General features: G+C 38.4%; 1 protein-coding gene across 1 annotated transcript in view; it reads left to right on the forward strand.

Moving 5' to 3' along the window:
- The window catches only part of CCDC178 (coiled-coil domain containing 178), a 415,790-nt gene that overhangs the window by 13,232 nt on the left and 376,264 nt on the right, over positions 1-26,294 (forward strand). The window contains exon 2 of the mRNA XM_061399651.1: positions 13,712-13,792. Coding sequence (XP_061255635.1) covers positions 13,735-13,792 — 58 coding nt within the window. The 5' untranslated portion in view covers positions 13,712-13,734. The remainder of the gene's footprint in view (positions 1-13,711; positions 13,793-26,294) is intronic.

A 26,294-nucleotide genomic window follows, 5' to 3' on the forward strand; every position in this document is an offset into this window, starting at 1 on the left:
TGAGAGAGAGTATGTATTAGTAACAGCTATCATTTTTGTTTTCCTTGGGTCAGGATGCCTTTATTTCATGAAACAGTAGTATCTCCAAATAAACTGAAACTTGGATAGGGGAGGTGTTATTCTCAAATTTTTTTTGTATTCCACAAAATGTCTATTAGAAATAGATTTGAAGTGATCCATAGTTTGAAAATTCTAAAAAAGTAAAAATCAAAGGGCACATTTCTTCAGGAGCAAAAACTGTCCCATATTAAAATGACGTTGCTGCTGCTGCTGCTAAAGTCGATTCAGTCATGTCCGACTCTGTGCGACCCCATAGACGGCAGCCCACCAGGCTCCCCCGTCCCTGGGATTCTCCAGGCAAGAACACTGGAGTGGGTTGCCATTTCCTTCTCCAATGTATGAAAGTGAAAAGTGAAAGTGAAGTCGCTCATTCGTGTCCGACTCTTAGCGACCCCATTGACTGTAGCCTACCAGGCTACTCCATCCATGGGATTTTCCAGGCAAGAGTACTGGAGTTGGGTGCCACTGCCTTCTCTGATTAAAATGATGTAATATTTTCTAATTTATAAAGAATTTCTTCCATAAGAATTTTAAAGCTCAAATTCATAAGAATTTGTCATTTTACTTTTGAGACATAAAGCAGTTACTGAATACTAACGGTTTAAGTACTTCATATTTTACAGCAGATGTAAATGTTTCTCAGTACACTCACTGTAAAATCATTTGATGTGACTCGGAGGTGAAATCATAATTTAATACATGATATTGACCTATGAAATAATTTAACATCATAAAAGCTGATTTGATTTGCTTGCCTTTCTTTATGTCTCATGTAATTATCAAAAGGTGAAAGCTCATTTCTTAGACAAATTCAGAATACAGTAGAGATATCTTTATGAATAAATGTGTAGAAACTGGCTTTTTCAGTACTAATTTGATTTGTAGAAAGAGATCTTTAATCTTTCTGAAGATGTGCTCAGCTTTAGTAAAACCATGAGATGTAATATTTAATGCATTTTAACTCTAATATGTTGAATGTAATATAGACATAAAGTCAATAGAAAGTCATTAAAGAGAAGAGATTAGAAATCAGAGGAAGAGAGCTTAAAGATTTATAAAACAAACTATTATAGGTACAGATAGGAATGATGTAGAAAAATGCCCTGTTTTCCTGTATTTTTCATTACTATTTTGCAATACCTTCAACATTGTCATAAAAAATCTATTGTATAAACCAAAATAAAAGATTAGACAAACTAGGTTCTTTGTGAAAGCAGCACTCAAGGCAGAATTTACATAAGAAAGTATAGGGAGAAAGAATAAGTAAATTTGGGGATGAGAAGTAAAAGCAGACTTTATATGTTACATTATATTACAAAGAGACCTAAAGGAAAGGTAAAGTAAAAAGAATATGCAGGGGAATGGCAGCATGGAAGTGTAAGTGGGGCTTGTTTTTATGACTGGTATGGTTTAATACAGAACATGTTGTAAAAAGGAAAGGATTTTATTCTCATGGACATGTAACTTCTAGGCCTTGGGTTAAAATTCCTTGCTATTACTAAAAATATAAAATATATAATCAAGTGGATATATACCTTGAGGGTATATATCTTATTCTTTTGTACCTTAAACAAGTAGCATGGTGATATAAATAAGATCCAAGCTGAAAATTGTGAAATGAATCAATGAATGGATGGAATGAAATAAACTAAGCATTATCAAATATTAAACTGAGGTGGATCTTAGAAGGTAAATCAGTCCAATTTCTTAGACATTTTCCGAATTTTCCCATACAATACATAAATGATTTTGTAGTTTGTCCTTAATCACTTTTGGTGATACATTGCTTTCTACCTCACAACATAGCTTTGCTCACTGTTGGAAAAACTGGAATTATCCAAAACATCTCTGCATAATTGACAAAATATTCTTCTTGGTGTGGAACCATCACCTATGAATCTGCCTGCTGTTTTTGGAATAGGGCCTCTAGGAGAGTTTGCTTGGTCTTGCATATCTTCTCCCCAAACCCATTACTCCCCAGATTATAGTAGGGCAGTGATGCTAATACACAGCAATTTTACCCCTGGCCCTATACCTGTGGCCAGGAATAGAGAGCAGACTTAAACTAATGCAATAATAATATTCTGACTTCCTAGCAATAATTGATTGGGTCAAATATAGGCACTTGGTCCAAGTAAGGCTTATTAAAATTCTCCCAGACATAACTAGAATCAAATCTGAGAAAAAGACAGCATTTCTTTGATGGCTGAAGCTCTACAATATAAAACTCAGAAGGTATCAACAGCCAAGGTATCTGAAACAGAAAGAGTCAAGTTGTAAAAAGAAAATCAAAACAAGTACGAAAGGAACATCTGAGGCCGAGGCAGTTCTCTCTGCTAATGGCATTTGAGTCCCTGTATTCCTGCTTTTCTTACAGATGGACTGCTGATATTTTCCATTAATTAACCAGAGTCTTTTCCATAAATAGTCCTTTTAATGTTGTGGTTTTTCCTTTTGTGTGTGTGTTTTTATGTTTTCTTTTTTGTTTAAGCTGAATGCCTCTCATCTGCAACTAAAGAATCACCAATATAACTGGCAATCTGGTTCAGTCATTTTAGATGGTTAGTGTCAGTGGTGGTTGGACATTCTTCTGCTCAGTCAAATTCTGAATCTCTGATTACTGGCCTTGGCCAGGATCCTAACTCTGATTCCCATTTGCTCCTTGTTTGATGGTTTGCATTTTTATTCTGTGCTCTTTACTGGCTATGTTTAAACTGGATTTAGAAGCTATATAGATAGAATATTTGACATAATTTTTGCTTGAACCATAACTTTAAATGAGCTTAAAATTTCAGCTATATATGATGGGGTAAAAAGGTGGTAAAAAAGTAATCACTTTTTGAATATTAAAACAGTTTATGAAGTATTTTCCATTGTCAGGTCATTTTTAAAAACCTTCTTTATGAAAAGAATGTAGACTTTAATTATTTTGGGGCACATTTAGATTAGAATAAAATAAACTAGCTGAATTATAGATAAAGCCAGGGAGAGTAAACAAATAAATATGGTATTCATAATTACTGGAAGAATATCAGTATGTTTGCACTGTTTACTGGGAAAAAAATGTATGAATGAATCATGGCTGTTGAAATGATATAAGATAAGACTGCTTAATATTTTTATGAGAATTTGAAAGAGCAGGAAAATAGCACAATAATTTCATAACCGTATCAATGTCATTAAAATAACATGGATATAAACAAACAGCATCTTATAAAGATAAAATCTATAAATACAGATGATTTGTTAGGTATTAGAAGAGCATATGATACTTATTGTCACTGATTTAAGACTTTAATTTTTGTGGATGTTGGGTATGAGTCTCTAAGTTCTCTAAAAGGTGACTTTTGATATTGTTTGCGGATTTGGACAATGGGTAACTGATTTATTATTCTTATTCCCATTAAAAATAAACATTTTAAAAAATAAAAATACTGGAATAAACTGAGAAGATCTTTTTAATGCACATTAATAACAAAGGCCTATATCTAGAACTGGTGAAGACTAAAGGAAACAAACACATCCAAGCACATATTTCCCCAGGTTTATACCCTAGAAATACTCCAGTATAATTCACAAAGAAAAGTGTAGATGAATCTTATAGAAGACTTAGTAACAATAGGGAAAATACTTGAAAAAAATTGAAATGGTCATTAGGAGAATGTTATACTGAATAGAATTCTATACAGCAGTAAAAAAGAAGGAAATACAGCTGTATGTAGCAAACAGATAAATCACAAAAATGTAATGAACAAGTAAAAATGTTGTAGAATGATTCATAGAGTATAATATCATTCATAAAAAGATTGCTGTTGTTCAGTAACTAGGTTATGTCCAGCTCTTTGTGACCCCCTGGACCGCAGCATTCCAGGCTTCCCTGTCCTTCTGTTTCTCCTGGAGTTTGCTCAAACTCATGTCCATTGAGTCAGTGACACTATCCAACCATTTCATATCTTTCACCCCCTTCTTCTGCCCTCAATCTTTCCCAGCATCAGGGTCTTTCCTAATGAGTCAACTCTTCACAGCAGGTTGCCAAAGTATTGGAGTTTCAGCTTCAGCATCATTCCTTCCAATGAATATTCAGGACAGATTTCCTTTAGGATCGACTGGTTTGATCTCCTTGCTGTACAAGGGATGCTCAAGACTCTTCTCCAGCACCATAATTCGAAAGCACCAATTCTTCAGTGCTCAGCCTTCTTCATGGTCCAACTCTCACATCTGTACCTGTCTACTGGAAAAACCATAACTCTGACTATACGGACCTTTTTCAGCAAAGTGATGTCTCTGCTTTTTAATATGCTGTCAAGGTTTGTCATAGCTTTGCTTCCAAGAAGCAAGTGTCTTTTAATTTCATGGCTTCAGTCCCCATCTGCCGGGGTCCAGCCCCAGTGGATCCAGGGAATTCGAAGTGGGGACGGCATCGGCGAGGATCAGGAAACAACTGCTTAATTAAACATTAATTAAGGATATAAAGAGTAATAGAATAAGGATAGCTCAGTGAGGAAATTCAGTGGAGAAAAGAGGCTGAATAATTCAGCCAGAAGGTAAGAGAAAGAACGACATGGGGAGACCAAGTTTCGGTGAACAAGCCCGCACTTTATTTTCCAAAGTAGTTTTTATACCTTAAGTTATGCATAGAGGATAATGGGGGAAGGGATAGAGTCATGCAGCAAGCCAGGCTTTCTTCCTGCAAACTTATCATATGCAAAAGCTTAGGTGATTTGCATCATCTTCTGGCCCGGAGGCCTGTTAACATTTTAAGACCCTTTCTTCAGAAAACTTATTTTTCTCTAAAGGTGATTGGTCAGGAGCCACCCTCCAAAAGCATTAGATAAAGTTGCATGCCTACAGAGCAAAGGTGTGGTGGGCTATAACAAGAAAAATAATTAACTCAAGGGTCCAAGGTTACAAACATTAAAGCTACTACTTACACCAATTATATTAATCAATACACTGCCAGGGACACAGCAGGTAAGGGATATGGAAACTTAGCAGCAAACATTGGCCCAATAAGTGAAAATCCCTTCACCAATACAATTTCTAATCAATCTTTTAACTACTCAAAAGAATCTGTTTTTAGACAGTTTAGAACATCTCCTGCCTCTCACAGTTGGGAGGCTCTGAACAATCACATGTGGCCAGAAAAACCTATTCAGGCAGGCTAGAGGATTTCCAAAGGAGTTTGTAGGTTGAAACACTGTCACACCCAGGAATTATTAACTGGAGCTGTAAGCTAACTCTTTTTCAGAGAGAGGTAGTGGGAGACAGACCCCCGTAAAGTCAGAGGTGTAGGTGAAAGCACAAAGCAGAAAGTAGGCAGACTCTGGTTTGGGGGGTAGATGGGGGACTCCTCAGGCTCGATCCTGCCTTTGCGTATGCCGAGCCTCCTTCCTCATGACCTTTGTCATGGGCGGAGTTCCTCACGCTGGCTCCCGGCATGATAGAATTCCAGTTGAGCTATTCCAGATCCTGAAAGATGATGCTGTGGAAAGTCCTGCACTCAATATGCAATATGCAATATGCACTCAATATGCAATATGCTGGCTCCCGGCACCCATCCACAGTGATTTTGGAGCCCAAGAAAATGAAATCTGCCACTGTTTCAACTTTTCCCATCTATTTGCAATGAAGTGATGGGACTGGATGTGATGCTCTTAGGTTTTTGAATGCTGAGTTTTAAGCCAACTTTTTTCTGACTCAGGGATAGAACCCAGGTCTCCTGCATTGCAGGCAGATTGTTTACCATCTGAGCCACCAGGGAAGCTCAAATAAAGATGTAAAACACTAAATCAGTATTATAGAGCATACAATTTTGAGATACATATGTAATAGAAATAAACTGAAACCATGACATTTATATATTTGATAGCTGTAATTTCTGGTGAGGGAAGAAGGGAACCACTGAGGAATACACTGGAATTTGAATGTTACTGTTAACCACTTATTTCTTAGGCCACATTGTTGGATACAAGGTATTTTAAAAAATATTTCTATACAGTATTTCACAATAAGAATATTTAAAACAAACAATTAAACACAAAATCATGACAGGAAGTGGGTAAAATGAGAAGGTTTTCTGTCTAGAAAGATAGCTCAGAAATTGTTTCAGCAGTGAAGAATCAAACAAAATTTGAGGAATGTAGTGATTTGCTGAGATGCCTGATGAAGAGTGGTGAAACAAAAGGACTTCTACGTGTTATATACTCTTCCAGTTTGGAAACACAAACATGTTAACTGAAAATTGAATAACAAAGCCAATGCCATGGCTGCTATGCAAAAGTCTACAAGGAATAAATGCTGGAAAGGGTGTGGAGAAAAGGGAACCTTCTTACACTGTTGGTGGGAATGCAAACTAGTACAGCCACTATGGAGAACAGTGTGGAGATTCGTTAAAAAACTGGAAATAGAACTGCCTTATAACCCAGCAATCCCACTACTGGGCCTACACACTGAGGAAACCAGAATTGAAAGAGACACGTGTACCCCAGTGTTCATCACAGCACTGTTTACAATAGCCAGGACATGGAAGCAACCTAGATGTCCATCAGCAGATGAATGGGTAAGAAAGCTGTGGTACATATACACAATGGAGTATTACTCAGCCATTAAAAAGAATACATTTGATCTCTTCTAATGAGATGGATGAAACTGGAGCCTATTGTACAGAGTGAAGTAAACCAGAAAGAAAAACACCAATACAGTATGCTGCTGCTGCTAAGTCACTTCAGTCGTGTCCAACTCTATGCAACCCCATAGACGGCAGCCCACCAGGCCCCCCCCGCCTGTATACTAACACATATATATGGAATTTAGAAAGATGGTAACAATAACCCTGTGTGCAAGACAGCAAAAGAGACACAGATGTATAGAACAGTCTTTTGGACTCTGTGGGAGAGGGAGAGGGTGGAATGATTTGGGAGAATGGCACTGAAACATGTATAATATCATATATGAAATGAACTGCCAGTCCAGGTTCGATGCAGGATACAGGATGCTTGGGGCTGGTGCACTGGGATGACCCAGAGGGATGGTACGGGGAGTGGGGTGGGAGGGGGGTTCAGGATGGTGAACACGTGTACACCCGTGGCAGATTCATGTTGATGTATGGCAAAACCAATACAATATTATAAAGTAATTAGCCTCCAATTAAAATAAATAAATTTATATTAAAAAAAAAAACAAAGCCAGTGCCAAAAAGCACAAACAGAAAGAGGAAAAGTGATATTCCCAAACAAAATCTGTAGGATTATAAACTGACTGCAGGTACTTCATTCTTACATGCATTTTTTTTTCCATTCATGCATCATTTCATTTGCTTTTTAAAAAAATATTTCTTTGGCTACACTGGGTCTTAGTTCCAGCATGTAGGATCTTTGCTGTATCACATGGGATCCTTTGCTGTGGTGTGAGGGCTCAGTTGTGGCCTGTAGGCTCTCTAATTGTGGCACGCAGGTTTAGTGGGCCCACGGTATGTGGAATCTTAGTTCCCCCACGAGGGATTGAACCCATGTCTCCTACATTGCAAGATGGATTTTTAACCACTGAACCCCCAGGGAAGTCCCTCATTTTCACTAAGACCTTTTGAACTCCTCCAATGTTCCAGGTGCTGTCCAATATAGTATCATATCCATTAGCCATATGTGGTGATTTAAATTTCAATTAATTAAAATGAAATACAATTAAAAATCTATTCCACAGTTACATTAGCCACATTTCAAGTGATCAGTGTGATTCTAAGTGATCATGTAGCTTAGGGTAATGCTTACCATTTTGGACAACACAGATGCAGAACATTTTCATCACTGTACAAAGTTCTGTTTAATAGTGCCATTGTAGATGCTAGGGCCTCAGCAGTGAACATCATAGACCCTGAATTCTAATGGAAAAAGAGAAAATAAAGGAAATGTTTATAAAATTATAATAAATATTAAGTAATAATGAGTTATTAGAAGAAAATGTAGTGGAGTAAATAGATACTGAAAGGGATGCTCTGATGCAGGGCTTTTCATAAGGGATCAGAGCAATGGAAAGAAAAGTACTTCAGTTGATTGGGAGGGAACTGAAAAGAAAGAAATGTGTGGCCTCACAAATGTCAACAAAAACAACTGTTTTAAGAAAAGAGCACAAGAATTTTACAATTGTAATTGGAAGCAGTGAGTTAGGAGGGAGGTGTTGTGAGCTCTGGCACAAGTAGGGACAAGCCAGCCAAGGGATACCCTCCTTTGTCAGACCAGGAAGAGGCCCTGCGAGGTACACATGTGCTTGGTTTATGGGTTTGGTAATATTAAAGAAAGAAAGACAGTGAAGTCGCTCAGTTGTGTCTGACTCTTTGCGACCCCATGGACTGTAGCCTACCAGGCTCCTCCGTCAATGGGGTTTTCTAGGCAAGAATACTGGAGTGGGTTGCCATTTCCTTCTCTAGGAGATCTTCCTGACCCAGGGATTGAACCCAGGTCTCCCGTATTCTAGGCGGACACTTTACCGTCTGAGCCACCAGGGAAGTCTGGTAATATTAAATTGGAATTTAAATCTGATTCCTTCTATTTCCTCCCTGAAGCAGAGGATATTTTCAAAAGGGACAAATTGGAAATAGCTTAAGAAGATATAATATTTGAAACAATTGATAGCTAAACTTCTTTAGCCTAAAACTAACATTCTCCTTTATTTACCATTCCATTCTTATGACCCTATTCCTCCTCATGATCCAATTTCTAGAACCAAATTATTCATTGCTTTCCTTCTGAGTGGATTGCAGCTTTGATAACCCCACCCAACTCAATAATTTTATCTATAATTGTCTCATTCTCTCTTCCAGTAGCCTTATATTTTATCTAATAATGCAGCTTATGTCCTGTTTTCTCAGGAATCTGTGTTTTCTGGTAGTGCATTGATAAATATTTAACAACCACATTTCAAGACAAAACAAAAACAGAAACAAGGCCTGATTTGTGGCATTTGTTGATTTTCATGGTGTAAATCTACTCACCATGGCTGATTTCAAACTATCGCATGGCCTCAACTGACTTGCAAAATTAATGAAAATTTAACAATCAGCTTTCTGGCAAGACCGGTGAAGGGCAAGTTAACAAGCTTGTCTGCCATAGTGAAAACAGCCTGAGCGTTCCAGGAAGCAGGGACCAGGCCCTGGCTGATAGGATGCTCTGGATGAATGTCAGCTGGAATGCTCTAGACCTTTTGGTTGTTAATTTCTGCTTTTGCATTAAGGCTGGTTCTAGAGTTAATTATTTACAATTACTGTTTCTGGGCCATTCTTAGCTTATTCCTGCTTTGGATCTCTTTCAGTTCTTCCTGGATGACTCTTCTCTAAAATTTTATGGCACATTCTCCCAGTTCATCATAGTCACTTTCTGAAGGAGGGCTTCTCCCCAAAGACCCTATTTAAAATAGACCCCTCCCCGCTTCACACTGTCTCCAATCACTTCATCATAGTCACTTTCTGAAGGAGGGCTTCTCCCCAAAGACTCCATTTAAAATAGACCGCTCCCCCCTTCACACTGTCTCCAATCACTGCTCTGCTGTGTCCCATATGTTGTGATATGTTTATATTCATGATCATTGTTCAAAATGTTTTCTAAGTTCCACTGTGATATGTTCTATTATTGTTTATTTATAGTTTTATTTCTTAATTTCCATAAGCATGAGGATTTTCTAGGTATCATTTTTTTCTTTTCCTTTATAGCTTTTTTTAATTGTAAGTTTTTTATTTAAAGATAATTATAGATTCATAAGAAGTTGCAAAGAAATATACAGGGAGCTTTTCTGTCTGCTTCACCCACATCCCTCAGTGTTAGCGTCATAAGGTACTATAGTACAATATCAAACCACAAATCATAGAACTTATTTAGATTTCACCCATAATACACACACTTATTCGTGTGTGTATCACCACTTGATGGGAAATAGATGGGGCAACAGTGGAAACAGTGTCAGACTTTATTTTTCTGGGCTCCAAAATCACTACAGATGGTGACTGCAGCCATGAAATTAAAAGATGCTTACTCCTTGAAAGGAAAGTTATGATCAACCTAGATAGCATATTGAAAAGCAGAGACATTACTTTGCCAACAAAGGTTCGTCTAGTCAAGGCTATGGTTTTTCCTGTGGTCATGTATGGATGTAAGAGTTGGACTGTGATGAAGGCTGAGTGCTAAAGAATTGATGCTTTTGAACTGTGGCGTTGGAGAAGACTCTTGAGAGTCCCTTGGACTGCAAAAAGATCCAACCAGTCCATTCTGAAGGGGATCAGCCCTGGGATTTCTTTGGAAGGAATGATGCTAAAGCTGAAACTCCAGTACTTTGGCCACCTCATGCGAAGAGTTGACTCATTGGAAAAGACCCTGATGCTGGGAGGGATTGGGGGCAGGAGGAGAAGGGGATGACAGAGGATGAGATGGCTGGATGGCATCACTGACTCAATGGACGTGAGTCTCAGTGAACTCCGGGAGTTGGTGATGGACAGGGAGGCCTGGCGTGCTGCGATTCATGGGGTCGCAAAGAGTTGGACACGACTGAGCGACTGATCTGATCTGATCTGATCTGATATAGCTCTATGAAATTGTATTAAATGTGTAGCTCTGTGTAAGCACCAACCACCACCCACCATCAAGATATTTAATTGCACATCATCATAATACTCCCTGATGTCACCCTCTTCCCACCAATGATCCTGTCTCCATCTCTATAATTATGTTATTTCATAAATGAAATGGATCATGCAATACACATCTTTTTGAGACTTTTTTTTCCACTCAGCATAATTAATCTTGGGTCATCCAAGGTGTTGTGTGTGTCTGTTCCCTTTTATTGTGGTGTGGTATTCCATGTTACAGATGTGCACAACTTTTAATCATGCACCACTGAAGGACATTTGGGTAGTGTGCATTTTGGTTAGTACGAACAAAGCTCCTAAGAATATTCTTGTATAAGTTTCTGAGTGAAAATATGTTTTTTATTTCTCTGGGATACATATTCAAGAGTGCAACCAACTGGGTCATATTGACAGTCATTTTTAGTTTTAAAAGGAACTGCTAAACTATTTTCCATAGTAGCTATGTCATCTCATACTCTAACCAGCAGTGTAAGAGTGACCCAATTTTTCCACATTCCTGCCAGGATTTGGTATTGCAACTATTTTTTGTTTGTTTGTTTGTTTCAGTCATTCTGATAAGCTGTATAGATATCTCACTGAGATTTTAGTTTCCACTTCTTATTGCCAAGAAGAGGTTGTGGGTCCTAGCTTCCAACTAGACTTTCTGTGACACCTCCCTCACGGGGAGAGGTAGGGATGCCCAGTCACTGCTTCCTACATGGACACCACTAACACCATAGAGAGCGTGTGGTCCTCCTAACTACTGGATTGTAGTGAAAAGTTGTGACTTATGACTAAGCCTGCTCTGAAGCCAATCCACTGGGGAAGAGAAGAGGTGCCTGGTTAGTGCTATAAGGAGGTGTGGATGTCCAGTCTCCCCACAGAGTGTCCGTTGATACTGAGATGGGGGAGGCTGCCTCCAACCAGTGGAGATGGAAGTCCTGGATTCCTACAGGACATCAGAGTCTTCTGACATCACCCCAGCAAGTAACTAGGGGTGCCCCCTTACCACTTAGCAAGAATGGAAATAATCCTGGCTCCTGACTCTGCCTTTGTGGGGCCAGTTTTTTTCTGTGGTATTGGCTGGAATAGAGAGACAATTATATAAATGCATTCCCTTTTGCTATACTGCCCCTTTCCTGGTAGTCCCTTGGCTAGAGAGAGCAGGTTTTTGTCAGCGATTTATTTGGTCTGTATCCTTTGGCATACTTATCTGGGTTTCTGGTTTCTTTAGTTTCAAGTTTGGGATGTATAAGGCAAAAAGAAAATCTTGGAAACTCACCACCTCATTGTTCCTCTGATCTCAAGGTACCTAGCCAGGCTTCCTTCTTCTCTCCATCTTTTAAAGTCTTATGTTTATTTTATATATAATGTCCATTGTTGTATGTAGGGGAAGGAATAGGGGTAAGTACATTCACTCCATCTTCCGAAAAATGGAGGTTGAGCACATTGAATTTTACATTTGCTTCTGTATTTTCTAATAGTTTCTTTTTATCTGAACTTGTTTCACTAATTCTTTCTTCAGTGTTGTCATATTGGCTTTTAAATTGAACCAGTGAGTTTGGAACCAGAGTTACACAGCAGCTTGCAGTTCATGGATTTCTAACTGGCTTATTTTCAAATCTGCAGTATCAATCTACATAATTTTAGTTCTGAGATTTTAAAATTTGATATTCTATTTATAAGCATGTTAAGCATAGCTGCTGCTGTTTTACACTGGTAATTCATTATCTGGAGTAACTCTGGAGCAGTTTCTGGTATCTTTCCTTTCTGTTGACTTTTGTTATTTTGTCTCTTTGTGTGCTGGGTTCCCTTTGAGTTTGTGCTGAGTAAGAATCACCTTAATTGATTTTTATCTCATGAGACTTTGAGGCTATTATTATGATCAAATTACACGAGTAATTCTCTCTATCCTTTTTGGGGCTTCCCTTGTGGCACAGCTGGTAAAGAATCTGCCTGAAATGTGGGAGACCTGGGTTCAATCCCTGGGTTGGGAAGATCCTCTGGAGAAGAGAAAGGCTACCCACTCCAGTATTCTGGCCTGGAGAATTCCGTGGGGTCATTAAGAATTGAACATGCTGTTGCTGCTGCTGCTAAGTCACTTCAGTCGTGTCTGACTCTGTGTGACCCCATAGACAGCAGCCCACCAGGCTCCCCGTCCCTGGGATTCTCCAGGCAAGAACACTGGAGTGGGTTGCCATTTCCTTCTCCAATGCATGAAAGTGAAAAGTGAAAGTGAAGTCGCTCAGTTGTGTCTGTCTCTTCGGGACCCCATGGACTGCAGCCTACCAGGCTCCTTCCATCCATGGGATTTTCCAGGCAAGAGTACTGGAGTGGGTTGCCCTTGCCTTCTCCAGTCGAACATGACTGAACAACTTTCACTTTCACTTGTATATAATTGACTTTGTCCATAATACAAAATGTTTTAAAAAGGAATTGAAGGAATGCAGGGAAAAGATGATAGCAAGGTTTAACTTTATCATCTGAAATGAAACAATGAAGGTTCTAAAATTCCCAAAGTGCTGTGAGCCTACAGCCTCAATGCTGAATGCTAAGTTATCTAGTACTCAGGCCAGGTGTCTATTTAAGTTAGCAGAGCAGAGGATCAAAGTTGCCTCTTCAAAGAGAATTTTTACATTTGGTATTCCTAAATAGATTCATAGTAATCCTCAGAGGAAAAAGTATAATGTTAATTTCCTTGCATTTAAACATAATTTAGTTTTGATTTTTATATATAGGCATAGAAATTGAAAGTGAAAGTGGCTCAATCGTGTCCAACTCTGTGACCCATGGACTATGCACTCCACGGAATTCTCTAGGCCAGAATACTGGAGTGGGTAGCCTTTCCCTTCTCCAGGGGATCTTCCCAACCCAGAGATCGAACCCAGGTCTCCCACGTTGCAGGCAGATATATTATATAGGCATTACATTATATTAAATACATATTCTGATATTACCAGTTCTTGAGTTGATAATTTTTAGTGAAATTAAACATAAACTAATTTTGATTCATGATATTTAAATATTTTTCTTTCTAATTAGGTTTCAAATGACTGTAAATAACCATGCCTGAAAAGAAGATAATTTCCTGTTCTCCCATTGGAGGAGAGCAAACCAAGAAAGGTAAGTTTATCCTTAAGTGATTTTCTTTGAAACTGAAGTTGCATAGATAAATGCAATTCAGGTCACTCATAGAAGAAAGACAGTTTTAAGGATAGTAATCTTCTCCAAGGCCAGGGGGTCACAAAACCAAAACTTACTGGGGTCAGAAAGATGAGGTAAGCAGAAGGAGTAAATCAGTTTAAGGGAAATTCATTGTATGGCCTGGGCTTCCCTGGTGGTTCAGAGGTAAAGAATTTGCCTGCCAATGCAGGAGATGTGTGTTCAATTCCTGGTTCAGGAAGATTCCCTAGAGAAGGAAATGGCAACCCTCTCCATTATTCTTGCCTAGAAAATCCCATGGACAAAGGAGCCTGGCAGACTCCAGTCCATGGGGTTGCAAAAGAGTTGGACACTATTTAGTAACTAAACAACAACTGTCTAAGTTATAATCAATTTCTTTTATAATTACTACTGACGTATGGTATAGGTAGTAGAAAAGGTAGGTAATACAATAATGGTCTGCAGGAGTCAGCTCTTACTAGCTCATGTGGGCCAACTGTATACACATCTCTTCTCAATTCTACTCTATTGACTGGGTGAAATTGGCTATGCTGATAGTACTTACTGGTTATTAAAATTTTACCAGCACACCATTGAAAAGAAACATACAAAGTTCAAAATGAAAAAAAAAAAAAACTTGTATAATTATATTTTTAAAAGTTGTATTACATTTTATTGCCTTACTTTGCATCCTGAATCCCTTTGCATCTTTTATTCTGCATCATGTTAGCAGTATAATGTCTTAACAAGATACAGAATAGAGGTCAGCAAATGACTGTGCACAAGCCAGATCTGGTCCACAGCCCTTTCCCTACAGCCCAAAAGCCACAAATAATTTACATTTGTAAAGGGTTGTAAAAAGAAACAAAACAAAGAGGGATATGCAACAGAGACAGCATGTGACCCACTAAACCAAAATTTTTTACTATCTGGATCTTTATAGAAAAAAGTCAGCGAACCCTTGGTATAGAATTTTGTCTTGAGTACTGTAACTGGGAACAATAGGCTTCATATGAGTTATCTACTGCTGCCCTAAGGCCATGTAACAATCAACCACAAAAATGCAGGCACACAGAGCATCATCAACATTCCTTTTAGCTCACATGTACTGAGTGGTCCTCAAGTGGGGCCAGACTGCTCACTCACGCATCTGCAGTAAGCCACAGGCCAGCCAAGCACCAAGACATATCTTGCTCATTTGGGCAGGCTTTTCCAAACCTAGGTCGTTGCTGGGAAAACCAGGCTGACTTAACCCTGCAACTCTCTGTCTCTCATACTCCTACAGGAGCCTGATCTCATGGCTTAAGAGGGGGAACAGAAGCTCCCAAGGCTAAGGCACAGAACTGGCTCATTTCTGCTACATGTTATCTGTCAAAGCAAGTCACAGGACTAGCCTAGAGTCAAGGGACAACAGATGAGACTCCACCTCTTAGAGATAGGTGTTTAAAGTCACATTGAAAAGGAAGGTGAATACTGAAAGGAGAAAATTTAGTGGGTCTATTATTGGAACAATTATATTATTGGAATATTGGATATTCAATTATATATTGGAATCAATTACCATTTTATTTGGGCTATAAAAGAAAGCAGTCATTTAGTAATTTCAAATATCATTGAGGTATTGCACAGTGGATTTCAATGTAGGATTAGGAATTTGGTGTAGGATTTTTATGTTCATCACCACATTTACATTCAGAATATTTCAGTAACTTTGGTTTTTAGCTCTTTATTCATTCTGTCAATATTATTTGAAAAAAATGATGTTATATCATTTTCACAGAGTTTGTGTAGTGAAGTTGAAGCTAAAAATTTTCATTTCTGGAAAATTACCTCAACCTCAGATTAGCAAAATGGACCAGGTTGCTCACATAAAACAATTTTCCCAATGATACAATTTGGAAAGAGATAGGAAAATGAAATTATACTTATGCCTACCTCATGTTTAAATGTTTGAAAAGAACTATTGAAAGTTTTTGGGTTAATTATAATGTTAATTAAAAAATTATAGTTTGTTCCAAGACTTCAGAGAGCTGAGTTGGTGACTTCCCTTTGAATAACCTGACAAAGACTCTTTGTTTTGTAATGGAACAGAAAGCCAATAGTCCAAACTGGTTTACAAGCATATGCTCTTGTGTGTGGTACATTAGGAGAAAGTTAATCTTGTTAAACACGACTGGGCATCTACTTTTTGTCTATGCAGTCAAGAAATACACACAGTCAGAAACACACACACACATACACGGCACTGTATAATGGAGCATAAGTGTTCTTTGATATAGGTTATTGCTGCAAATTCATATGAAATGGAAATATATCTAGTTGGCTCTGTGGAAAATAACATGATTAATAAGTTGTCGTTTGAAATGTAAGTTATCCTTAGCAAGTTCAGGATATTTGTATTTAAATGACATTGATCCAATATTGGAATGCTGGCACAAATAGTGATTATCACTTAAAATTAATTTCTATCTCTGGCGTCATACCATCATTAAGCTCTCCCCATCCTCTCTGTAAGAAAACTACCACTATAGAGAACATTCAGCTTACCAAGAAAAGCACTGAGATGATCATGTTCAAACTATAGAAACTTACTAGTCTTAGAAAATTTTAACCTTTTAAGCCTAAAAGTTTTAATATTGCTGGATGATATATTGAACCTAATTATGTGCCAACCTTTGAAATGGCTTGTCATTAACATCACAAAAACACAATGTCAGATCTTATTTATTAACTTCTACCAGATGATACTCAACATAATAATACTTTTTTCTTCATATCAAAAATAAATCCTTTCCTTATGTTGTATCAATCACCCTGAAACTACTGTGGTTATATCAAAATTCTTATTATACTATAAATAAGGGTAGCAAATTGCATGATTATTTTGTGCTCTCAGTTGAAATAAAAATGACACAAATTATTAAACTTTCCAAATGTTCTGTACAGTCATAGCCATAACTTAAACATGTTGACCAACAGAATTTTCACATGACTCATCTTTGCAAAGAGTGAGCTCTGGGATAATACCTTCTATTACAATTAAAAGCATATTTTTAGAAACTTACCGTCTATAATATTGGGATTCTCAGGCAATATTTTCACGAAATACAGAAGTGCTTTTCATGACAGCATCACTTACTTATTTGTGTTAAGGTACCTTAGTTTTTCTATGTTTTTCTATTGTTTTTCATAATGTATATTTTCCATATAACAAGTAGAGACTGTATTTTTTTTTAAGAGAACAGCACCTTTCTATGTTGAGTATACCTTTCAAGTATGAAAGGAATATTTCATACTTGTAAAAATATCTGTAACATATATGTAAAGGACAAAGAACACTGAAAATCAAGTATCTGTGCATTCATAATGAACATTAAGAAACAGAACCCTATGTCCTCTTCTCTCTTCCAAATACATTTAGTTTCATGTATTAAATGTAAATATGCTAATATACATGTTATATAGTTTTACATATTTGATCTCATAATTTTAACTGTCAGTAATTCACTAATTAATTAGTGCATTAATTCACTAATATTAGTTAGATCACCTGAAAATAATGAGTTCAGAGTTTTACTTTCTTCTATTGTTTAGTTTATCACCCAGGAAGCATTCTTGGAATTGCTAGTTTTTTTAATCAGTGTTGTTATATCTCAGATACATACAGATAATCCTTGAAATTCTTTCTGATAGAAAAAGATTCTGTGGTTTTACTTTGGTATCCTTGGTCTGTGTTCTTTCCAGCCTCATGGTACTACTTGTGTGTAATCTAATTCCTGGAGAAGGAAATGGTAACCCACTCCAATTTCTTGCCTGGGAAATACTATGGATAGAGGAGACTGGTGGGCTACAGTCCATGGGGTCACAAAAGAGTTGGACATGACTAAGCGACTAAACAACAAAATTGCTTAGTTTAGATCCTTTATTACTCTGTTAAATGTATGCAATACAATTGTGCTTATTTATCTCCCTGTTCCTGATTTTTGAGATGAGACTTTCAATATTTCACTACTAAATATTATTTTTACAAAGCATTTTTAATAGTTTACTATAAACTGTAAACATGTACTGAACTTTCTGAATGCTTTTTTCTACATCTATTTACAGTGTTTTACAATTGATTTTTTTTCTGTAATCTCTAAATTTAATTAGTTGCATAAGTGAATTTTCAATTGTTAAACTTTTCATTCCTGGGACAAATTTAACTTTTTTATTTATTGTCTTAATATATTGTTAGATTTGGTCTGCTTTGTAATTTGTTTAGGATTTTTCCATATATGGTCTTAAGTAACATTGGCCCCTAAGTTTTCTTACATTGTTTTTATCTGATTTTAGTATAAAGGTGTTTATTAATCTCACAATTGAAGAAGATGTCTTCATTTTTTATTCTCTGAAAGAAAATATTCAATGTCACTTTCATTGAATGTTTGGCTGAACTTATGTCTTAATTTTTGTGGAGATATTAAATTATTGATATAAATTATTAGTTACAGGTCTGTTTATATTTAGGCTATTTATTCTTAATTCACTATTGAAAAATTATTATTTTTCCTTTAAAAGTTTATTTGGTTAAACTTTACATGTATTGAAACAATATTATTAATAATGTTTTATCTTTATATCCTTTGTATGCAATATTCCTCCTTTTCATTCACAACACTGTATTTATTTCTTCACTTTTGCTTTGATCAATTTTGCCAGATGTATTTATTGCTGTTAAATTTTTCAAAGTGGTAATTTCTCACCTTTTAAATTCTCTCTGGGTTTGTTTGTTTTTTTTCCCTGTTGTTGGACTGCTTTCTGTTAATTTCAGATATTACTGCCCCCTTATCTAACTTCTACTTTCTTTGGGTTTGTTTTTCCCACATATTCTTAATTTTGAATGCCTAAATCACTAATTTTCAGCCTTTTTTTTTTTCTTTTCTATTATAATTACCTAAAGCTACAAATTTCCCTTGACCTATCATTGACTTCCCTATAGCACAGATGGTAAAGAATCTGCCTGCAATGTAGGAGACCTGTGTTCGATCCCTGGGTCAGAAAGATCCCTTGGAGAAGGAAATGGCAATGCACTCCAGTATTCTTGCCTGGAGAATCCATGGACAGAGGAGCCTGGTGGGCTATAGTCCATGGGGTCACAAAAAGATGGACATGACTAAGTGACCAACACACACATCATAGACATAATAAAAAGAAAGAAAGCGAAAAGTGAAAGTGAAGTCGATCAGTTGTGTCCGACTCTTTGCGACCCCATGGACTGTAGCCTACCAGGCTCCTCCGTCCATGGGATTTTCCAGGCAAGAGTACTGGAGTGGGGTGCCATTTCTTTCTCCAGGAGGTCTTCCCGACCCAGGGATTGAACCTGGGTCTCCCGCATCATAGACAGACGCTTTACCATCTGAGCCACCAGGGAACCATAAAAAAAAGAACTGGATGTCAAATCAGACTCATGAAGATTGACTCAGCATACATAGTCTCTCAGCATGTAGCTTTGTTCAGTGCTGTTAAAGGTAATATTGTATTTAACTTTAAAACAGTTATAATTCACACACTACCATAAAAATTCATCTCTTTCTTTCAATTTGGGGTTTTCAGTACAATCACAAGGTTTTGCAACCACTGTATTCTATGTTGCTTCAGTCGTGTCCACTCTTTGGGAGTCCATGGACTACAGCTCTTCAGGCTCCTCTGTCCATGGAATTCTGCAGGCAAGCATACTGGCATGGGTTGGCATTTCCTTCTCTGGGGATCTTCCTCACCCAGGGATCTAATCTGCATCTCATAAGTCTCCTGCATTGGCAGGCAGGTTCTTTAGCACTAAGGCCACCTGGGAAGCCCTTTTTTTTTTGCCATTATAATCCCAGTATACTTTCATAACCCCCAAAACACCCCTATACCATTATAGAGCTGCCACTCTCTATTCCCCCTCCACCCAGTCCCTGGAAACCACATATTTACTTGCCTTGTGGGAACACTGTGGGCCTGGTGGGTGTTGACTAGTTCCTGGTGAAGCCAGGCAGCATAGCCTCCTTTGAGCCTGCCCACTGCACGTGCGTGGTGAAATTCAGTGTAAGGCCCATGGTCAGGCTCGCTGTGGAATCCAAGAACCCAGCTGCTCCCTCCAAGCCGGGCAGGAGGAGCGGCCAAAGCCACAGGCCAAATTGGATCTGGAAGGGCGATGCATCATGGAGGAGTCAGGGAACATGCCTTTGCGGGTGCAGTTGATCCACACCCGGTGTTATGCTGGGAGGACCTCACTTGCAGCCCCTATCAAGAAATCCAATCAGGTCAACTGGTCCTGTGAAGTCGTCGGCGAAAGAGTCAAATGCACTTTGCCTATTCAAGAACTGCGACAGGCACAACCGGCTGCACATGGAAGTGTTGTCCTTCCCCGATGGCCTGACAATGGACATCAAGAGAGAGCTGTCGGCCATCAGGAGCCCAAGCATCCACCCGCTACCTGACAAAGTTCGAGGGGGACGTGGCCGAGAATCGCAAAATGTGGTGCTTGGGGCCGCCGGCACCAGCCTGACCTCCTCAAGGACATCACCACGAGTGTGCGTCCCTCAAGGAGATCATGTATGGCGTGTTGACTGGTGTCCCGGAAGGCGCTGCGCCAGGAGGACGCGCGGGACCTGCGCTTTGAGGTCCTTGATGTAACGCCGCCCAAGGGTGCCACACAGATCACTGCCCGCCTGGTGCCAACTCTACTCCGCGTACCTACTGCCAGCCCGGGTTCACGGAGCCCGGTATTTTGTGGAGACCCGGTGTCAGGAGCAACTGTTCAGTGGCATCCATGGTATCCGCTGGTACAGAAGCGGGGCCGCATCTTCCAGCAGCCCCAGGTGGCCTGCACCCCCTATTTGTCATGAAGGCCTGTCAGCATCCTTTGGCCTCACCGCCGACCTGAGGTCCCACAGAGGTGGGTGGCCAGTCCTTCCCGAGGGTTTGTGTGACCACTTTCTGTCCAGCCCAAAGGAGTGTTTGCCGACACCAGCGCCCCAGCCAGGTCGCGGCGGGGACGTGCAAGCGCAGAGGCCGGAAGGAAGGCATGGTGGCTGCACAACTTCCAGGACAATTCCTGGCGCGGCACATGCTCAGGCATGATTGCCCGGAGCGTCCAGCCGGGATTTCTCAAGATATCGCGAGAACGTCGAGAGGCAGGGATGCTCTGCTATGGGATTCAGGTGCACACTAGGTGTTACCTGTCAACCTTAAAGCTTGATGGCCTTTCTTCTGATGTTTAATCAGGATTTCATAGGTAACAGAATTGCTTTCATAGCAGGGACTTATTTGGTGGGTGGGGGTGTGGGGAGGAGAGATGGGAGGCTGTTTCGGACAGTTCATATAAATGAATGGGTGAAATAGTTGGTTTTGTCTCTCTTCTTTTAAATTATAACTATGTCGAGATTCTTTTTTGTGTCTGAATAATATTCCGTTGTATGAATATTCCACATATTGTTATATAAATTCATCAGTAGATGGGTATTTGGATTATTTCCACTTTGGGGCTGTTATGAATAATGTTGTTATGAATACTGAAGTAAAAGTTTTTTATATGGACATCTGTTTTCACTTCTGTTTGCACTGGATGGAATTGGGTCATTTGGTAACTTGATGTTTGACCTTCTGAGTAATTGCCAATTTTTTTTTTTCCAAAGCAGCTGCAATATTTTACATTCCAAACAGCAATATATGAGGATTCCTGTTTTTCTACCCCTTGTCTACACTTGTTAAATTCTGTTAGTTTTTTAAAGCTTTATTAGAGCAATCTTAGTGGGTGTGAAATGGCATCTTTTTGTGGTTTTGATTTGCATTTCTTTAATAATAATTAATAATGAGGATCTTTAAATATCTCTGCTGTCACTTGTATATCTTCTTTGGAGAAATACCTCTTTAAATCTTTGGCCCATTTTTAAATTGGGTTGTTAGTATTTTTCTACTATTGAGTCATACTAATTCTTTATATTTTTTAGAAACTAGACTTTTATTAGATATATGATTTATAAATGTTTTGCTTGTAGTAAGGGTTGTGTTTTCACTTTCCTTTTTTGGAGTTTTTATATGACTTTTTAAAAATTGAGATATAGTTGATTTATAGTGTTTCAGGTGTACAGCAAAGGGATTCAGTTAGTGTTTTCACTTTTTTGATACTGCCCTTTGCAGCACAAAATTTTTATTTTTGTCCCTTTGATGTCATATCCAAGGTAACATATATTTACTCCTCCTTTTCACATATATTCACTCCTATGTTTTTTTATAGTTATAGTTTTGTCTCTTGTAGTTAAGTTTATAATCCATTTTGAGTTAATTTTTGACATGGTTTGAGGTAGGAATCAAAATTCTTTCTTTTGCATTCGTTTACCCAGTACTGACTGTTGAAAAATGACTGTTCTTTCCTCACTGAATAATCTTGGCATGCTTGTAAAAATCAACTGACTGTAAATATGGGTTTATATCAGGAATCTTAATTCTATTCCATTGAGCTACATGTTTGTCTTTATGGCAATACCACACTGGCTGATTATTATAGATTTGTAGTAATTTTTGAAATCAAGAAGTATGATCCCCCCAAGTTTGCTCTTCTTTTTCAAGATTAATCCAACTAAACTAGGTCCCTTGCATTTCCATGTTAGGGTCAGTTTGAGAATTTCTGGGGAAAAATGGCTATTGAAATTTGATAGAAATTGCATTGAACCTGTAGATCATTTTGAAGAGTTTTGGTGTCTTCAAAAAGTAATGTCTTAGAATCCACTAACACAAGGTATTTTTCTATTAATTTAGATTTTTTTTTCACTGTTTTGTATGTAGATTCTAGTGAAACTTAACCCAAACAAATTTTGCACTTATTTTGTTAATTTTATTCCTATTTTATTTTTTTTGATGCTTTTATTGTATCTTGTATGCTTTTTATTTCACTTTCTTGCCTAATGACTCTGAATCAAACCTGCAGAACAGTGTTGAATAAAAATGGAAGAGTCTAGATACGGTTGTCTTTTTCCTGGTCTTAGGGGAAAGAAACTTCATTCTTTACTGTAATATCTTATGTTAGGTATGGATTTTTTACAAGGTAAAAAAATCATGTTGAACAAGTTTTCTACTATTCCTATTTTGTTGAGTGTTTTTTATTTTTAATCAAGAATTGGTTTGAATTTTGTCAGAAATTTTTCTGCATCTATTGAAATGTGTTGGTTTCTTCTTTTTATTAATATTAATATCCATATTGCTGTTTGATTTACATGTTGAAATATTTATGGGCTACATCTCACTTGGACATGATGTATAATTCTTTTAACATGCCTCTAGACTTAGTTTCAGAGAAGGCAATGGCACCCCACTCCAGTACTCTTGCCTGGAAAATCCCATGAACAGAGGAGCCTGGTAGGCTGCAGTCCATGGGGTGGCTATGAGTCGGACAAGACTGAGCGACTTCACTTTCCCTTTTCACTTTCATACATTGGAGAAGGAAATGGCAACCCACTCCAGTGTTCTTGCATGGAGAATTCCAGGGACGGTGGAGCCTGATGGGCTGCCGTCTATGGGGTCGCACAGAATGGACATGACTGAAGCGACTTAGCAGCAGCAGCAGACTTAGTTTCAGAGAAGGCAATGGCACCCCACTCCAGTACTCTTGCCTGGAAAATCCCATGGACAGAGGAGCCTGGTAGGCTGCAGTCCATGGGGTCGCAAAGAGTCAGACAGGACTGAGCAACTTCACTTTCACTTTTCACTTTCATGCATTGGAGAAGGAAATGGCAACCCACTCCAGTGTTCTTGCCTGCAGAATCCCAGGGACGGGGGAGCCTGGTGGGCTGCCATCTATGGGGTCGCACAGAGTCAGACACAACTGAAGAGACTTAGCAGCAGCAGCAGACTTAGTTTGGTAGTGTGTTGTGAGGATCCATATTCCTAAGGAAGTATTTTTTTATATATTCTTATTTTCTTATAATGTAATGTCGGGGTTATATGGGGCTCATATGTATATTTAGCAAGTATCGCTCCTCTTTCATTGTTTGGCAAAATTTATGAAGCTTTAGTGAAACATTCTTTAAATATTTGATGATGTTCACCAATGAAACCTTGTGTTCAAGGATTTTTTCTTTGTGGGAGGATTTCTTTTGTTACTGTTTTAGTTTTTTTTACTTGTTATAGTTCTATTCAGACTTTTTATTTTTCCTTGAATCAGTTTGGTAGTTTGTGGCTTTCTAGGAATTTGTTCATTTCATTTAGATTACGTAATTTATTGGCAGACACTTGTTTATAGTATTCTCTTATAAACTACTCACTAAGATAGTAATATGCTTCTTTCATTCTAGCTTTTAGTACTTTGAGTGTTGACTTTTTGTTCCCTTGGTTAGTTAGGCTAAAGTTTGTCAATTTTGTTAATCTTTTCAAAGAACCACCTATACTGTTTTCCACAACTGTATCAAATTATTAGTAGTGTGGGTATATCAGTATTGCCACAACATACCACATCGTATCTAATCATAATTATATAGTTCACTTCAGTTAAGGTAAATTGCTCAATCCTATCCGACTCTTCATAACCCCATGGACTGCAGCACACCAGGCTTTCCTGTCCATCACCAACTGCCAGAGCCTACTCAAACTCATGTTCATCGCGTTGGTGATTCCATCCAACCATCTCATCCTCTGTCGTCCCCTTCTCCTCCCTCCTTCAATCATTCCCAGCATCAGGTCTCTTCCAATGAGTCAGTTCTTCACATCAGGTGGCCAAAGCATTGGAGTTTCAGCTTCAGCATCAGTCCTTCCAATGAATATTCAGGACTGATTTCCTTTAGGATTGACAGGTTGGATCTCCTTGCAGTCCTAGGGACGCTCGAGTCTTTTCCAACACCACAGTTCAAAAGCATCAGTTCTTCGGTGCTCAGCTTTCTTTTTAGTCCCGCTCTCACATCTATACATGACTCCTGGAAAAACCATAGCTTTGACTAGACAGACCTTTGTTGGTAAAGTAATGTCTCTGATTTTTCATATGCTGTCTATGTTGGTCATACTTTTCTTCCAAGGAGCAAGTGTCTGTTAATTTCATGGCTGCAGTCACCATCTGCAGTGCTTTTGAAGCCCAGAAAAATAGTCTCTCACTGTTTCTATTGTTTCCCCATCTATTTGTCATGAAGTGATGGGACTGGATGCTGTGATCTTAGTTTTCTGAATGTTGAGTTTTAAGCCAACTTTTTCACTCTCCTCTTTCACTTTCATCAAGAGGCTCTTTAGTTCTTATTTGCTTTCTGCCATAAGGGTGGTGTCATCTGCGCATCTGACATTAATGATATTTCTCTTGGCAATCTTGATTCCAGCTTGTGCTTCATCCAACCCAGCATTTCCCATGATGTACTCTGCATATAAGTTAAAAAAGCAGGGTGGCAATATACAGCCTTGACATACTCCTTTCCCGATTTGGAACCAGTTTGTTGTTCCATGTCCAGTTCTAACTGTTGCTCCTTGACCTTCATACAGATTTCTCATGAGGCAGGTCAGGTGGTTTGGTAGTCCCACCTCTTGAAGAATTTTCCACAGTTTATTGTGATCCACACTGTCAAAGGCTTTGCCGTAGTCAGTACAGCAAAAATAGATATTTTTCTTTAATTCTTTTGCTTTTTCTGTGATCCAATGGATGTTGACAATTTGATATCTGGTTTCTCTGCCTTTTCTAAATCCAGCTGACCATGTGGAAGTTCACGGTTCACATACTGTTGAAGCCTTGGAGAATTTTGAACATTCTTTGCTAGTGTGTGAGATGAGTGCAATTGTGCGGTAGTTTGAGTGTCCTTTGGCATTGCCTTTTTGGGGGATTGGAATGAAAACTGACCTTTTCCAGTCCTGTGGCCACTGCTGAGTTTTCCAAATTTACTGGTGTATTGAGTGCATCACTTTCACAGCATCATCGTTTAGGTTTGAAATAGCTCAACTGGAATTCCATCACCTCCACTAGCTTTGTTCATAGTGATACTTCCTAAGGCCCTCTTGACTTCACATTCCAGGATGTCTGGCTCTAGGTGAGTGATCACACCATCATGGTTACCTGGGTCATGAAGATCTTTTATTGTATAGTTCTGTGTATTCTTGACACAATATAAATTTAAAATTGCTCTAATTTAAATTTAAAGTTGCTCTAATTTACATTTTTATTATCAAAGAGAAAAAATAATTTTATATGCTTATTTAATCTTTTTATTTAGTCTTGTTTGAACCTTCTGATGGTGATTTGGTAATTTTTATAAACATGAATGGCTCAGCAGTAAAGAATCTGCCTCCGTTGCAAAAGATGCAAGAGACGTGGGTCTGATCCCTGGGTCCGATCCTTAGGTTGCAAAGATCCCATCAAGGAGGAAATGGCAACCCACTGCAGGATTCTTGCCTGAAAATTTTTGTTTATTTCAAACGGTGCTCTAGAAACATCCTTGTACACATATTCTGTGTGACTAAGATATACTTACTA

The sequence above is a fragment of the Bos javanicus genome, chromosome 24 (genome assembly GCF_032452875.1).
Source record: "Bos javanicus breed banteng chromosome 24, ARS-OSU_banteng_1.0, whole genome shotgun sequence".
Taxonomy (NCBI): Eukaryota; Metazoa; Chordata; class Mammalia; order Artiodactyla; family Bovidae; genus Bos; species Bos javanicus.